This window comes from Anabrus simplex, chromosome 1 (assembly GCF_040414725.1).
Source record: "Anabrus simplex isolate iqAnaSimp1 chromosome 1, ASM4041472v1, whole genome shotgun sequence".
Classification (NCBI taxonomy): Eukaryota; Metazoa; Arthropoda; class Insecta; order Orthoptera; family Tettigoniidae; genus Anabrus; species Anabrus simplex.
This window is the reverse complement of record NC_090265.1, coordinates 843,914,840-843,932,722: the sequence shown is the minus strand read 5'-3', so window position 1 is coordinate 843,932,722 and position 17,883 is coordinate 843,914,840. Positions and strand designations below refer to the sequence as shown.

The following is a 17,883-nucleotide window of genomic DNA, read 5'->3' as shown; positions in this document are numbered from 1 at the left end:
TACAGATATTCAAGAAGAGAATAAACAACAACAGAGAAAATAAATGAAGTGTTAGAGGGCATTCGACCAGTGCAGGATATTGTAAATTAAAAAAATGTGTGTGATTAAATTAATTCCATCCCCTGGTCTATGGAGTTTGGACAGCCCAAGTAGGGGACTGCCTGTAGGGGCGAAGTACAGTGGGGACTTCGAGGGCCCTGGGACCGCTACGGTATCTGTGAAGGCCCTTCAGGAACTCTGAAAAGTGGTGGCAAAAGGGGCTCTGGTTAAAATGCAGCAGGTCGTTATGCTACTTAGGTTCCAAAATGGGTAAAATATAAATATGTAAATAAATTCAATGTTAATTTTAATCTTATACCAGTTGTATATTATTATTAGAAGTAATTTCACATACTGTATATGAGTTGACTATGTTTGTAAGATATTATAAGTAGAATTTTGTAAACAATATAAATTTATTAAGGATGATGTGTGTGTTTAATAGAACAAATTATTAGCGTAAATTGTATAATATTGTATTATATGAAAATTTTCTTCGTGTCTTGTTAATTTAAAATTTAGTGTTTGACAATAATGTATTTTAGTGTACCATTTGCCACCGAGGTAGACACCTCATTTGCAAATAAAGAGATTTTGATTTGATTTTTGAATTGGTGAATACCAGGCCAGGTTCAGGAAAGGGCGTGATCAATGAGAAATCAGAAGAGGATAATCATAACCTTCGTTGATTTCAAAAAGTCATATGATTCCACAGATCATGGAGTGCTAATGAACATTCTGCAGGAGTTTGGAGTGGATGAGAAATATCTGGCTATAATTTGACAATCTCTTACAAACACCTTTTCTCAAGTCAAATTTATGGGCAGAATCTCAAATCCGTTTGAGATAAAAATGGGTTTGAGGCAAGGAGACAGCCTTTCTCCACTACTCTTTAATTGCATTTCAGAAAAGGTTATTAGGGAATGGAGGTTGAGAATGACTGAAAATGGAATGAAGAATGGGGTAAAGATAGGTAGTGGAAAAAATGCTATCATGTTGGACTGCCTTGCCTTCGCAGACGACGCCGTTCTTATTACAGACAACCGTCAAACAGCCAAGAAACAAGTTGAAGAACTACAAAATGTTGCAGTCAAAACAGGGTTAACAACCTCCTTCAAAAAACAGCATTCATGGATTCTATAAAAAAAAGGCGACATGGACAGACTTGTTACACTGTATAAGGATATCCAGCGTGTGCAAAAATTTAAATACCTGGGAGAAATACTCGCCCCCAATGGAGATGAAAAGGAGGGATTAAAGGAGAGGGTGAGAACTATGGAATTAAATTGAAATAGAAGTGCCAACCCTTGCCCTGTTACAAAATATTCTAAGGCCTATTACTGCATGCAGTTAACCTTGATTCACAGTTTAAACCTTTCAAATGCCATGGAAAAAAAAAAAAAAAAAAACTATTTCCAAGTATTGAAGTACAAGTATTGAATAGGTTGAACTACGTTATTTGTTATTTCAATGTAATTGTGATACAGTTCAATACGGAACATCATGAAATTTTTATCTTTAAACTATGGAGTTGACATTCAGACTATGTCATGACACCTATAAGTCCAATTCCCTCTCAGTTCAGGCCAAGTTAAAACATTACTGCACAGTGGTTAGAACGGAGTGCCTTTATGGAGCAGAAACCTTGACGAGGATGACTGACCCAGTCCTTGAAAAAAGAGAAAGGAGATTCTTACTAAAAATCTTAGGCCCAAGAAAGTCGACGAGTGACCCAAACACATTTCGGTTAAGATCGAATTTGGAGCTCTACTAGACAGTAGAAAGAATCACGACTGTGATGAGGAAAAGGAGACTGACGTTTTATGAGCATATCAAAAGAATGAGAGCCGATGACCTAGATGTTAGGCCCCTTTAAACAGCAAGCAGGCAAAAGAATGAACCCTGAGAGATTGGCCAACAGAATACTTCTTGTGCAGAAAAAGTGGAAAGAACAACCGGGATGGCTTACACAGGTGCACAATGACTTGGCAGAAATAGGTATCAAGGAGGAGGATATAAAAGAAACGATATCATTTAGGAAGGAGGTTGCGGGAATGAGGGATGGGTCTGAAGAGCAACATGCGAAGCCACGGAATATCTCGATGGAAGAGCGAGCAAGAAGAAGTCAAGACTCTAAGAATCTTTGGCGAGAGTGTAAAGAGAAGGGTATCGGTCTGTGTGACAGAAGGACAATTGTGTAAACATGGCCCACAGGTGGCCATAGCGATAAAAGGCGACTGATTCAGTCTCATCTGAACGGAATTCCTAGAATTTTGGTCTTCTACGTTCCCTAAACTCGTGAAGGGATTTCTGATCTGTAAGTCTTACCTGCCTATCGTTCCTTTTTTTGATGGTTGGGAGTTTGATTTTCTTTTTCATGACTATGGGATGATGACAATAATACAGTAAAACCTTGTTAATTCGAAGTCGTTGGGACTCAATATCGGATTTCGAATTACGTGATTTCGAATTAACCGCCAAATTGTAATTCAGAAGTGCCAACCCTTGCCCTGTTACAAAATATTCTAAGGCCTATTACTGCATGCAGTTAACCTTGATTCACAGTTTAAACCTTTCAAATGCCATGGAAAAAAAAAAGAAAAAAAAAAACTATTTCCAAACTGCATCCAAGAAGGTGCATTTAGAGTATTCAAATAATGCACTTGGATAACTCACTGGCAAATATAACCTCTCGCAACCAAAGAAAGAAAGAAAGAAAGAAAGAAAGAAACAAAGGGGAAAAAAGCATGATTCAAAGACGAGGAGAAATCTATGCTGGCTCACATGTGCAAGTGCTTTATTCATTGGATTACTGTACTGTATGCATTTTAGATGCCCTGTACTTGCACAGAAAGTCTCCAATGCTCTTAAAACATTGTGGCTAATCGAACTTTCCTATGTCATTAGGACAGACATAAAACAAGATATGGAAATTCTCAAAATCATCAACAAAGGACCCCTCCTTAATATTACTGAAAGCTGCTTCATACATATAGATCAATATTTTAGCCCAAATCATAATCTTAATGACATTCAAAGGAAAAGGAAGGGGCGGGGCAAGGGGAGAGGTCAGGGAAAGGAGAGGGGGTGGAGGGGAAGGGGGGGATTAAGGCAGGGCCGAAGGATGTGGGAAAAGAGATGGCTGCTGAGGAAAGGTGCTGTGAATATTATGAAAAACTGAATTATGACTTGTTGGTTTGGTTTGACGTTTCTAAACATAGGAATTAGAAGGTCAAATGGGATATGGCTTTTCCTATGATGAGGGGAGAAAGTCTCTCGTTTCCTTCTGCATGACAACACAGTACAGTCACTCTATCCTTGTACGATTTCCCACCATGGCACTTCTCTCGTACTTCAGAAATGTAAACACTTGCCGCGACAAAATATTCTAAGACCCATTAATGGATGCAATCACCTTGAATCACAGTTTAAACCTTTCAAATGCCATGGAAAAAACTATTTCCAAAATGTATCCAACAAGGCACATTTACAATGTTCAAATAATGCACTTGGATAAATCAATGACAAACATAACCTCACGCAATGAAAGGGAAAAAAATCACATGATTCAAAGACGAGGATAAATTATGCTGGTTCCCCTGTGCAAGTGCATTGAATTGTCTTAGGATTTCGCCACAAATGATCTTTGCTCCAATACGGCTGATGATGACCCCTAGATGGGTCGAAACTAGTACCGTATAATTTTGTAATCTTGTGAATATATTGTATTGAAAAGGTGGAAACATTTAAGTTATTATTATTATTACTTTTTCATCAACTGTCGGCATCACAAGTGTTCATGGATTCTGTTTCTCCACACACTCCCTGCTGTGTGATATTATGCCGTTTCTTAAAACGTTGAATACAAAAGAATTCCAATTAATGTTAATATTATGAGATATGATGAAACAATGGGTGCGGCGCTGTGACCCACTGCCAACCACCAAAGATGAACTGTGGAACCAGGTGAATGCAGCATGCATGATTATACCCCAAGGGCGCCATTCACGCCTTATACCCGTCAATGTCATCACGCGTGGAACAAATTATTAGTGCCCATGGAGGACCCAATGCCTACTAGACAACAGGACACATGCTGAAGTAGGTGATTGAAATGCTAATAATTTCTACAGAACATACTAATGAACATGTCCTATGAACATGAACTTCCTATCTCTAGTCTTTCAAGGCGTTCTGTTTTTTATGAAGATGAGTGTGCACATGGAGAAGAATGGAGGCATGAGTTCTACTTTGTGTTTGTTACAGGTGAACGGTAATGAGATGCAGCAGTGGATGGGGGAGCTGTTGGCCATCTTGCTAGAGATGTTGGGTGATGCAAGCTCTCCCGAGAAGCGAGGTGTTGCTCTGTGGGCTCTTGGTCAGCTGGTGGGAGCTACAGGACATGTAGTTAAACCTTACAATCAACATCCAGCACTTCTTGATGTTCTCATCAACTTTCTCAAGACAGAACAGCAACCTGTCATCAGGTAATACATTTAGGGTTCTTCTAATGGATACTGAACAAATGGGAACTGGTGACCCCCAGGTAAGATAATACCATATTTACTCGTGTATTAGACCCCCTCGCGTATTAGGCACCCCCCCCCCCTGGCTTTTCGAGACAAAGAAAATTAAAAAAGAAATCTCGCCTATAAGACCCCCCAACGTAATTCGTCAGAGAACGATGACGATTCCGCTTCAAAGCGGGTACAAGTCTTATTGCACCTCTGATGACTTTGCACAAATTTGTGAATAGTTTCGTCCGTACGACCTACGCAATGAAAAACACGTTGAATCCATGCGGTACATCTGTATTTCATAGTTAAGAAATGTCCGCCTCTGTAGCGTAGGTCTACTGCAACTCTGAAGACGTCGCACAAATAGATGAATAGGCCTAGCTTCGTGTCCAACCCGCGTATTGCAAGCATGCATCAGTCATGCTATATGTCTGTTTTTTGTAATTAATAATGTCCGCCAGCGTAATGGTTAGCACAATTAGTTGCTGTTTTCGGGGATCTGACTTCGATTCCCGGTACCGTACTGCCAGAGATTTACGAATGGCAGGAAGGTTGATATGCGGTAAAAGCGGTACATGTAACTCCCCTCCACTGGGGGTGTGTCTAAAAAGAGCTGTACCACCTCAGGATGAGGAAACGAGTTTACTTTAGTTGAGAAATATTCGCGGTTGTTGCTGTTTATACACCAGGCGAGATCATTAACAAAGTGGTCGTTTAATATCTCGTAACTCGGGCCAATATAGGTAGGTCTATATATTTGGAGAGAAGTAAGTTTAAAACATGATAAAAGCTATCCAATTAAAATTCGTCAACGTACCTAACAAATAATAATAATAATATTAATAATAATAATTTTATGTCCCCACGTACTTTAAACGATTTTCGGAGACGCCAAACAAAACATACTAGGGTATGCTTTAATAAAAAAGAGACAACGAACGTACAAAATCAAACATGATAATAAAACGCATTACCGCCACACCTGTAGGTATCCATAAATGCAGTATATTTTCCTGTTATTTATTTTTATTTTTCCGTCGAACTTTTGGCCCTGTCAGGGCAATAATATACCTAACCTAAACAATGTGGTCTGTCTTATCTCATGGACAGCTGTTTACACAAATCCTGATGTGATAAATGTAGAGAACAAGCATGAAATATATTTAATAATAAGGGTCTGTGTTTCAACAGCCGCAGTTATCAAAAGAATGTTTCCTGTTACTATATATTACATTCGGAAGTACAACTCGTAACATATGCTAGTTATCAACTGATGGTTTGGCATGCCTTCTACAGTACGGCTTTATTTGGAAGGAGTGGCTTATGCTATATATACACCAACTGAGAATATCAGAGACCATCTGGGAATAGATTTACACTGTTTAGACTCTATAGTCGGGAACAAAATTATTTTTAAAAGGTTCAAAAAGACGGGACCTCGTATGCTCTTGACTGCAGTGCATGGCTCAAAGAGAATGAAGCATGGCTGATGTGACTGACGAGAGATAGCAGTGAAGTTGACGTCACTTAGAATGCCGACACGCCGCACCGGTGGCAAGGCAGGGAAGTTGGCGGCGCAAGGCGATAATTCAAATGAAAGCAGTGATCAGGTTTACTGTGTGGTAGGCCTACTGCTGAACTGACAGAGACAAATGACTGGCCATTAAGTTCATTTGTATCAATATTTAATTATATGATAACATGATACCCTTATCCCTTTCTTCTACAGGATCGAGTATGAAGTGAGACGAATCTTCGTAGCAAGTTTTTACGGCCGTATGCCCTTCCTGACGTCAACCTCATCAGAGGAATTAATGAGATGTAACGAATGACATGATATGAGTAACTAAAACGGACTCTTATATGTACCGTAGGCCTAAAAGTCGTGTTCACAATTTTTTGTCTTTTTACGTTTAGAAATACTGCCTTCGGACGAAAATATAAATATAATTTAAATACATTCTAAGTTCATTAAATAATAGTATAGAATGTTTACACGTACAATTTATAGCTCTTTATAACCTAGAAGTCATGTATTCGCTGCACAAAATTTTGAGATTATCGCATATTGGACCCCCCTTTATTATTTTGGGCTGTAAAAGTGGGGAAAAAAGGGGTCTAATACGCGAGTAAATATGGTAATTATTTTATTAGAGGAAATTTGAAGAGTAAGGAATGAATGAGTGTTGTTTTGGCTTAAGTGATAATATATTATAGTTCTTAGCTATCATAATGCATATCTTTCAGTAATCATTTCCTCAATAGTTGTGATCTCCATGAAGATTGCTTTGTATATTTCTTCATCATTTCCGGTTCTGAGCCACACGCAAAGCCTTTGTGACGGATGTTCCAGTTACTTGTTTTATATGGTGTTCAACCAATGTGGAAGCATGGCCATTACTTGTAATGGTATGCTTCTTTAAGCTTTCCTTTCCACTTCAAACTGTTTGGCCAAACTGTTTTCAGGTTGAGGTTCAAAAAAACATAGGCTAATATATTACAACACGTGTAGGGAAGTGAAGTGAAGTGTGAAGACAGCAGAGCGAACACCACTAACAAGAAAACTCAACAACTGAATCCATATTTGAATATTATCTACAATCTGGTTTTGATGTGAAGCGCCTTCAGAAAATTGTTTTTGTGGAATGCTGTCCAAGGAATACATTCTTCTCCAGTGCCACATTACAAAAGAGTCAATTCTCTTCAAATGTGCAGCGTGAAGGGTCCGTGCTTCTGCCCCATAGATGAATACTGAAAATACTATAGATCTAACTTTTTTTCATTTATACACAGCTGGAATAAAAACATACAACATCCTCAAGGCAGTGGCGGTTCGTGACATTTTACTCTGGCAGGGCTGTGCCGTCATCTACCCCCCCACCTCCCACCCAGCTCCTACAGCCCAGTTTTCACTGGCCAGCACCACGATAATTGTAGATGAAAGATAATAATAATAATAATAATAATAATAATAATAATAGTGAAAGGATGAGGAAGTTTTGGGAAGATAAGAATAACAAGAAGATGAAGAATACCAGTGCTATTTAATGGTTCCACGTGCTCCTTAAGGGGTTAAACGAATATATAATAATAATAATAATAATAATAATAATAATAATAATAATAATAATAATCCGATGACACTGGCTAAATACTGACACGTAGCGAAAATCAGATAATATCGCGAAGCGGAAAAAAGTAGAAACTTAAAGCACCGCAAATCCAGAAGCATTACAATCTACATACCCTTAAAACATCGACAATAAACATATACCTTATGTTCACAAAACCACTAAATTCATGACTCAATATGCTTTTCAGGTTGAGGTTCAAAAAAACATAGGCTAATATATTACAACACGTGTAGGGAAGTGAAGTGAAGTGTGAAGACAGCAGAGCGAACACCACTAACAAGAAAACTCAACAACTGAATCCAAAAAACAATTCTAGTAGATTACGAAATGTCAGTCAATTGTTATTATAAGTATAAAGTTCGTACTTTGATGATGATGATGATGATGATGATGATGATGATGATAATGACGGGATGAAGATACACATGAAAATAATACAGAAAGTAGGTAACGATACCTTAGCTGACTTGCTTGTATACAAAATCTATTCTCCCCTCCTTCTGCTCTGCGAAGTGGTTGATGACACGTTCGTTGAAGTTAGGAACTGCCTACAGCTGTTTCTCGATGGAGCACATAGCAAGCGCGTTAAGTCGGTCTTCCTCCATGGTATTCCTAGTGAACGACTTAATCCTTTTCAGCGTAGAGAAGCACCTTTCATTTTCTGACGTTGTTATCGGAATTGTACAAATAATTCGTAATAACTTAATTGACTCGGGAAGAAGTACTTCCAGGTTGTTATCACAAATGCATGTCAGAAGAGTTAGGGCACCTGAAGTGTTAGGAAAATCACTTCTGCCGTATAAAACTGAGAGTTCATGCCTTAGTTCAATTTGGTTAATAGGAAATAATCTAGCAGCAATTTCAAATTCAGTTTGCGGGAACAGTATCCTATACCTCGGAAATAAACTAGGCTGGAAGAGTTTGTCAACAGACAGATGGTCACTGAACAAAAAACAGTCCTCTATCCCGGATAAAATAATATCGCACACCTCTCTCGCAGCAATCTTTCTATTATCTTCAAACCGTGCGCGTTTCTGATTTGAGCCTGGTGGATTTCCATCGGTGGTGTATGTGCCATTAAGCCAGTGCAGGTCATAATCGAGAGAGTTTCTGACTCGTTGCACCGATAACTTGAAATTAGATATACTTTTTTGAGCTTTTATACTATCAATTTCGCGGTGCTGAAGCTCGTTGAATAGAAAGTCACAGTGAGGCATAACTGTAGAGAATAGCTCTAGCCAGAATAGAAAATCGGGATCCTTCAGTAGATTCCTTAGGCCTATGGCTTTTCTCACTGTCGAATAGTCATTATTGTCATCGGATATTTCGTTTCTATACATAAAAACCGTACTTACACATCGTGCCTTGAAGTTCCATCTTGTGGCGGCATTTCTTGGGATGCGCCTTTTTACCACTTCGTCCAAAACAGCAGTTTGTTTCGCAGATTTTCAAAAAAATGATGCAAACTCTTCTAAATTACTAAAAAAGATCCTGACCTGCTTATTCTGAGTAGCACATCGCTCAACAATTAAATTTAATTGATGCACGTAGCAGTGCACAAAATTAGCGTTTTTGTAAACGACCTTGACCCTTGCTTGAACGCCAGTCTGCCTTCCACTCATTACTGAATGGCCGTCGTTCGTCTGCGCAATGACTTTGTCCGGAGTTTGGTCCAGCTTAAGTTTTTCCAACTTCTGGAATACTGCAGAGGTAATGCCTTCTGCTGAGTGATTATCAGGCAACACAAAACTTATGAATCTTTCATTTATTTTGCTACCCAGCTCGTACCGTACAACAAAAACCAGTTGAGATAAGGTGGAACAATCGGTGGTTTCATCAACTTGAATTGCCACAAAATATGTTTGAGAGATTTCTTCCGAAATCATTTGATGGCACACAGCATAGATTGAATTCAGAAGCTTGTTCTGTATGGTATTAGATAACCCAACAAATACTCTGTTATTTGCTCTTTCGATATGTTCTTTCAGTGTGTTGTCTAGCTCTGACATTAAATTGACTAAACCTCGAAAAATGGCTGGGTTATCAGACGTGTATGTCTCATCGTGGCCCCTGAGCGCTAGTTCAAACTTCCCACAGAACTTAATAGCATCAATTCATTTACTAAGAATGTATCGATTCTTCGAAACCTGTTCATTTGATTGTTTAATTTTAAGTCTGTATGCACTGTCTAATTGGCATCGAATATCTACTCTACCAAGCATAGCAAATTCAGTACCAGCGTTTATATGTTTCTCGCTCATTTTATGCTTTTTCACTTTTTCACCTAGGTGTTTTATGTCTGATACCCCGATTGATGTCCATGGAGCGTCAACGACATTCATTGCTAAACAAGAGTAACAGAAGAACGCATTCCTTATCTCACATCCGCACAGCCAGTCAGCCTGCTTATAAAGTGACGGACTGAATTTCCTAGTATATGCATTTTTGTTCTTGTAACTCTTCTGTTCTTGTGTAATATTTAAATTAAGTCACTACTTAAAATACTATTTACAGAATTCATCTTCCTTGTCTTCCTAAATGAAGACTGTAACATTTAGTTTTCAAATGGACAGATAAATACTAAACACACAAATGAAGATATTGACACGACACTTAAAACTGAAGGTAGAATTTACAATCTTATTTAAACTATTATGGTGCCATAGTTTTATCTACTGAACACTTGCACAGCAACACTACACTACAATGGCATTTAAACACACACACATTAGCTGGCTAACAGCTACTGCAATCACAGCTACTATGACACTTAACTGTTTCATTGATCACAAACGACAATGACATTCACGAGAACAAATAAACAATGCACGCCCGAGTTCCTTTCGGCTTCCTCAAATCTCAAAGCAATGTGACCAACATACAAATAGTGTCGTCACCTTATGATTAGATTTTAAATCTTTATTTTAGCTTATTTTTAGAACGGAATTGTTTAGTCAGTCTAATTGAATCCATTGTTTTGTAAACAGTTTTAGAATTAACCTCTAACAACAGTTAACGTAAGACGTGTGGGAAAAGGCCTAGGTACAGTGTAAAGTGGTTGGCGACGTTGCTACAGGCTCTGCTGGACAGACAAAGTATTAAATGCTCTAAGCACCCTTCCTTCCCATGACAAGCCCAAATCGTCTTCCAAGGCTCCTCCCGCACCCCTCACTCTTGTTAAACTCTAGGATCTTACTGCGGGCTCACCTGCCAGCACCCGACCGCCTAATGTCTAAAGAGAAAACATTGTGCTGGACTAAAGAGAAAACATCGTGCTTGCTGAACGGATGCCACGGTCAGACAGCCTTTGCATGTCTTTGAAAATAAAAAAGCAAAACGTTTTCAGCCGAAACAATAAAGAAAACATTGAATAACTGAATAACACACTACCGTAAGTTAGACTTTGCTACATTTGTCCATCTCTTTATAAAATCAGCTACGGAGTGAAATTATGTTACGTGTTTTAGTAAAGGCGGCGGGGCGGCACCCAAAAGCCCTTCATGCACGAACCACCACTGCCTCAAGGACTATGTTCAGTGGCGCTAGGGTATAATGTGTGCGTACTGAAGGGTTGTTGTGTTAGCGATTCATTTGTCACGGATATCGGCAATCAGATGATGGCGCTCAGGAGGCCTGTCCATGCACATTCTGTTTTGACTCTGCAGCCAGTAACTGCGCTGAGGTGAACTGTGTTTTTGCAGCATTCATTTTAGGGTACAACCATGCCCCCCTGATGAGAACATGCTCCTGTTGAACAATTGCACCCATTTGAACGGGGTTGTATTGTGGGCCTGCGGGAAGCTGGATGGACGTATCGATGGATTGCTGCACATATTGGTCACAATGTATTGGTGGTGTGTCGCTGCTTTCACCAGTGGTCTGTGGAACATTACCCACAGTCAGAGATAAAGGTAGGGTTTTCCACCTGTTCAATACTACAAAATCACATCACATTTTTGTTGTCATTTTTGGTACCGGTTTCGGCAACTTTATTTGCCATCATCAGCCTAGGAGATTGTTGCAGGACGTTTTGATAGCTACATTAAAATATTTATAACAGATGTATGTACATAAATAGAACCTTCTAAAATTTTTGTTATTTACAATTGTGTATATCCTATAAAACTTATGTACCGTATTTCCCGGCATAATCTTCACACTTTTTACAGTATACCAAAATTTTCAAAATAATAGTAGGGTGCGACCATTATACGAAGAATTTATAATACCAGTATTTGTATTACTCAAAAAATTTATTTATAACTGAATTGTATGTGATACAAATTTAAGATGCACGTAATACTCGCATTTATACATCAAAATAATTAAAATAGTCTAAAACAAAATTCATAATTCGCAACAATTCGGTGAACGTTTTTCCAACCTGAAAATAAAAATGAACGTATTAAGTTAATTGTCATTAATTTGAGTATTAAAGTTAAAATATTTCACTTGCATAAATTATCGCTTTGTTGTGAAATACGGACTTACCGGTACACAATTTATTCCAAATTTTCTGTGTCGCTATCGCAGGTTTCGGTATCTGATGCGCCGTTCTCGCCGCTGTTAATTCCAGTATCAGATTCTTCGTCTCTCTGCCACACTGCGTCATCTTCGGATCCGTCTAGTGCATTCGAAATCCCAGTCCTTTTGAAGCTCTCGGAGACTAGATCAGGTGGTATAAAATCCCAACTCTTCATCACCCACGAGCATAACAAGTCCACGGGTCGACGCCTGATATTTCCAGCGGGCGTCAATTGCTGATCGCTGCTCATCATCCACTCGTAAAATTGACGTAAGTGGTCTGCTTGTTTTAGTAGTGCACCGGGTCTTCTATCCCTTACAGTTTTAACCCAGTCCAGCATGAGTTCTACGTCCATCCAACCCTTTGGTTGCACTCGTACACGAATTCCACGGGGAAACTGTATATTCTTAGGCATCGTTTTCTTCTTGAAAATGATGTAAGGCGTCAACATCCTTCCGTCATCTGTAATGGCTAGCATTGCCGTGCATCGCAACTTCTCACTACCGCTGGTTTTCATGAATACACTCCGTGATCCTTTTAGCGCAATAGTGCTGTTGCGAGGCATATCAAAAAAGATTGGAGTCTGATCGGCATTACCGATTTGAGAAAGCAAGTACGAAGTTTCCTTGCGCAAACGTATGACAAATCGGTGAAAATTTACAATGTTGTCGGTGTAATCAGCAGGCAACTTTTGGCCTAGTGTTGTTCTCCTTCGCACTGACAGATTGTAAGTGATTGTGTTGTAACTATTTAATGATTACTGATAAATAAAATCATGAATAAAAATATATAAATAAAATTACTCAAAAACTTAATAAAATTAATTAGCATAATTAACTGAAATGTCCGTAGTATGGGCGCCAGAGTTCACCAGAATGGATCCCTCGAATTTAGATAAGAGCATGATAAACTGTATATCCCAGGGCGTGTACATAATGCTGCGTACTGGTACATCAGCTGCAGGCCTTACCTAACCTCCTGAAAACGACTAATTAGGTAGGAACTGCACCTAGATTCATCAATAACACTGATTCTAAAATAGCTAACTATATTCTTAACAAATTCCGTGTATGAGCACCTCATCAACATACAACATTATACATATAATACACACATAAAATATTGCTGGAAGACTCCATATTTACAACAACAACAATAATGAAAATCGTGGGAAAACTAAAGCGAGAACTAAGCTACCATTTGTAGATAGTCCGATGAACAATGTACACGTATGAAGATAAATACCCTTCACTGTCTCTATATCAATTCGACTTACTGATCCTCCTAATCGGCAGTTATCACATCACACAGATACTGTACCTTGTACTACTTCACATATTTTAACACTTGTTGTAAAGATATATACACACGTCTGTCGATCCTCTACATAAATTATGGAAAGTCTTAGATAGCTTTCACCAACATATAATGCTAGGCCGCCATAAGTGCTACAATACTTAATGCGCAAGCACTCTCCACAATCAGTCACTTTCCACGAACATAACAAGACTACACTCCACGAACGTTTTAAGTCCAGTCCATTGCAGCCGTGTCACTCGAGTACCGTCTATCAGCACCACTTCCTTCCCATACAGTGTGTCACTTGTCGTTCCTTCATACAGTGTTACTGCTTGTAGTTGTAGTAGTTACATTACCATGTCCCCGGTTGCCGCCGTATCATCAACCTTTATAGACATCAACATCCCCCTCCTCTCAGATGATACGTCTGGATTGGTGCTTGCCAGCCAATCATGAGTGAACCTCTTGTCAAGACCTTGCTCCCAAGAGATAAACAAACTCTGGGGTTTGCCTCGGATGAGTCAACGAACTTCCCTAATACAACAACAAGCTCATCTCGTCAGGGTGGGATATATACATGACTCATTGAATATCCCGACACAAGTACATCACAACAAACATTGGGGTAGCCACATGACTCAATCAAATTACCAGAGTTATTAAAGCAATGTTTTCCCACTCGTGCAAAACAAATTACTCATACCTACATATGTGGATATCTTCCAGCTTACCAATATAAATGGCAAAATATACAAATGAAATACTGATAATAATAATAATAATAATAATAATAATAATAATAATAATAATAATAATAATAATAATAATAATAATAATAATAATAATAATAAATCGAATACTGACAATAATATCTCTAACTTCTACATATAATTCGGGGGTATGATATATGTACTATCACAGTGTCGTCGCATGAACCCCTTAATCCACCCATGGATCTCCTTAAACTGAGTGATGTTGTGTTTGCGCGCTACCTCCCATCCCTTAATTTGTAACATTTCATATGATACACTGCAGCTGTTGCTACGTATTTCATTGACGTACATAAACACTTCTTCGTCAATTATAGGAAACTTCCCTGTTTTAAGACCTCTAAATGCACATCTAGAAGGGTTTGTGCTTTTTAGCTTGTTTTTCTCATTTCCTCCAGTCACGCAGCAACTTTTCACTCACTGAAAATTTTCTTTCTGCAGCTCTGTTCCCGTGCTGTTCAGCAAAAGCAATTACGCTTAGCTTGAAGCCCGCAGAATAGTTTCTATATTTACCCATAATCGCTTATAAATGCTTCACACGTTAATGTTTTGCGATATAAATGACTTTCCGTAATTGTTCACTATTAAAACAAATTATTTCCACAAACACCCCAAACACAATTAAAAAACTTAAATTCTCACGCTCACATGTCTACAGTAACCACGTCAGTCACAAACAAATAAATGCATCTGTGATCTGACCATTCCAGAGCAGCCAATACTGTTAGGCAGCAAGGAAGCATGCAGCAATTTGTTATCAGTTTAGCTCGTTGGTTGCGACACACTAGCACGCTTGCGCAAAGCTCGCAAACCGGAGCACTGACGTCTTCATACATCGCTCTAGCTAGCGCAGTGTAGACCTACTGTAGTTGACCGTGTTCACAAACAAATAAATGCATCTGTGATCTGCCAATTCCAGAGCAGCCAATACTGTTAGGCAGCAAGGAAGCATCCAGCAATTTGTTATCAGTTTAGCTCGTTGGTTGCGACACACTAGTGTGCTTGCTCAAACCTCGCAAATCGGAGCACTGACGTCTTTATACTTCGCTCTAGCTAGCGCGGTGTAGACCTACTTTAGTTGACCGTGTACCGAGACGTTACTAACAAACATTCATTGTTTCAATTTCTTTTAAACATACGGTAATTAGGTTAATTGATGGTTATTAGGTTATTGATGATTTTAAATTACATTACTGACCAGTTTATACAATGAAACTTTAATACCATTGGATAATAATTATCTTGACTGCTTGGGTAAAAGTTTTCATCCCATGCCCGGACACTTATGACGTAGTAGTAAGATAAGAGTCTAGCGATGACAACTGAGACATTGTAAATAATTCGGCTGACCGTGAGCTGAATAATTTCATGGAAATCTGTGTTATCGTCTTGGATTTCACTTAGGTGCGCAATAACGCAGGAGCCGGCCCCATGGTGTAGGGGTAGCGTGCCTGCCTCTTACACGGAGGCCCCGGGTTCAATTCACGGCCGGGTCAGGGAATTTTACCTGTATCTGAGGGCTGGTTCGAGGTCCACTCAACCTGCGTGATTACAATTGAGGAGCTATCTGCCGGTGGGATGGCGGCCCCGGTCTAGAGAGCCAAGAATAACAGCCGTGAGGATTTGTCGTGCTGACCACTCGACATCTCGTAATCTGCAGACCTTCAGGCTGAGCAGCGGTCACTTGCTAGGCCAAGGTCCTTCGCCACTGTTGCGCCGGGGGGGCGGGTGATTGTAATAACGCAGAATTCTATCAGACCTCTTGTCTACTAGAAGACAAGTGTGTGTTGGTACCGGTATTTCCTGGCGACGTTGCTGATAAGCGATAACTTACAGCCTTACGTATTTCAAATGAGAACTCATAATATGTAGGTGGTGAATAAATTGTACACTGTCTCGCGACCACGTTGTCTAACTGCCGATAGCCTACCGGTAAGCCATGCGTCGTACATATACCGGTATTATTTATTTATACGTTGTGCAACATCTCGCAAATGTGACTGTTACCAAATTGCCCATAAACCATACACGTCCCGTTCATGTGCAACTTACATTTCAGTTCCATTTACCTTTTAACCAGATTGGTGAACAAAATTTGCACGTGCGACGATTATGCGATTAAATGTTTAAAGTCCGATTTTTGTATTGAAAATAAAGGATGCGACGATTACGCGGTGGCAACGATTATGCCGGGAAATACGGTAGTTGAAAAGCAGAGACTTTTTTAAATGTACAAGCAAATGCTGGGGGGTTGTACCTTAATTAAGGACATGGACGCTTCCTTCCCACTCCTAGCCCTTTCCTGTCCCATCGTCGCCATAAGACCTATCTGTGTCGGTGCGACATAAAGGAGCTTGCAAAAAAAAAGGACGTACAACTAGCGTTGAAGAGGAATATATACTTTTTAAAACATTTTGTTATGAGCGATTTTTACAATAATACACTAACAGCAGGTTTCATTCTAGAGTATTGTTGTAAAATATAAGTAGGTAGAAGACCATGTTCAGTGACCAAATTTTATAGAAAACAGTTCCTCATACAATGTAATCAATGAACCATCTATATTGCTCAGATTTTCTGGTTGTTAGATTAAAAGATTTAATGACATATGTCTTGTATGGATTCACTGAATTAGCTTAACTTAATAGTGGGTCATTAGTTTTGGTCGTATATTTTATTATCATATCCAACAGTATGGGTGGCGTGCACCATCTTGGAGTAAATTACTACGGAAGTAGCGTTCACTAAAGAAGTCCATACTACAAAAGTAAATTACAACGGGAGTTATTTACTCCGGAAGTAACGCCGGAGAGTTGAAGTACAATTTACTCTTTTAGTTACTACTATAGAAGTAGCGTTCGTTACTCGCCAAGTAGTGTTGTGTTCGTGTATCTTCTTTAAAGAAATTAAATGGATAAGGTTATGTGCGAAAGGAAACGGGGAAGAAACGTAAGCAAAAAAGATAAATGCTTGTTAATAGAGATAATGATGATCTATGCAAAGGATATAGGGTGTAAAAAACACAACATAAAGATGCTGGATAAGAAAAGAAATTCATGGAAAGTCTTGACAGAAGAATTCAATGCTTCGAGTGATGGAAAACGCAGTGAAGAATAAGTTAAGATTCTGTAGAAGGACTTAAAAACGAGGGTGGAAGCAAAGCAGAAAGTCATGGACACGCGGGAAAAATTAAAACTGATGGTGGTTTCTTCATACAGATCGCCTACATCCACAGCAAAATTTTCCCATTTTTACACCAGGCAAATGCTGGGTCTGTACGACCTACCTTAAGGCCACGGCCGCTTTCCTTTCCCTAGGCCTTTCCTGCCCTATCGTTGCCATAAGACCTATCTGTGCCGGTGCGATGTAAAGCAAATTGAAAAGAAAAAAAGTTAAATACATCTTCCGATTTCTGAAAAGTTCATCGTTGTCACCAAGAGGGCAAAAAATGGGAATATGCGCGCAGTCACAGTCAGTTGCACCCACGATGTGTGGAAACCTGCCGACGTGAAGAATATCCTTTTATTTTCCGAACAATCATCATCATTTGCAGGCTTACCTCCCTCTTAGCCTCAACTAGTGCTTTAACCACGCGATGA

The 17,883-nt window shown here is 39.2% G+C and overlaps 1 protein-coding gene across 2 annotated transcripts in view; it reads left to right on the top strand.

The window, feature by feature from the left end:
* The window catches only part of mTor (serine/threonine-protein kinase Tor), a 415,570-nt gene that overhangs the window by 130,385 nt on the left and 267,302 nt on the right, over nt 1-17,883 (top strand). For both annotated transcript variants that reach the window (XM_067136412.2, XM_067136411.2), the window contains exon 13: nt 4,306-4,526. In XM_067136412.2, coding sequence (XP_066992513.2) covers nt 4,306-4,526 — 221 coding nt within the window. The remainder of the gene's footprint in view (nt 1-4,305; nt 4,527-17,883) is intronic.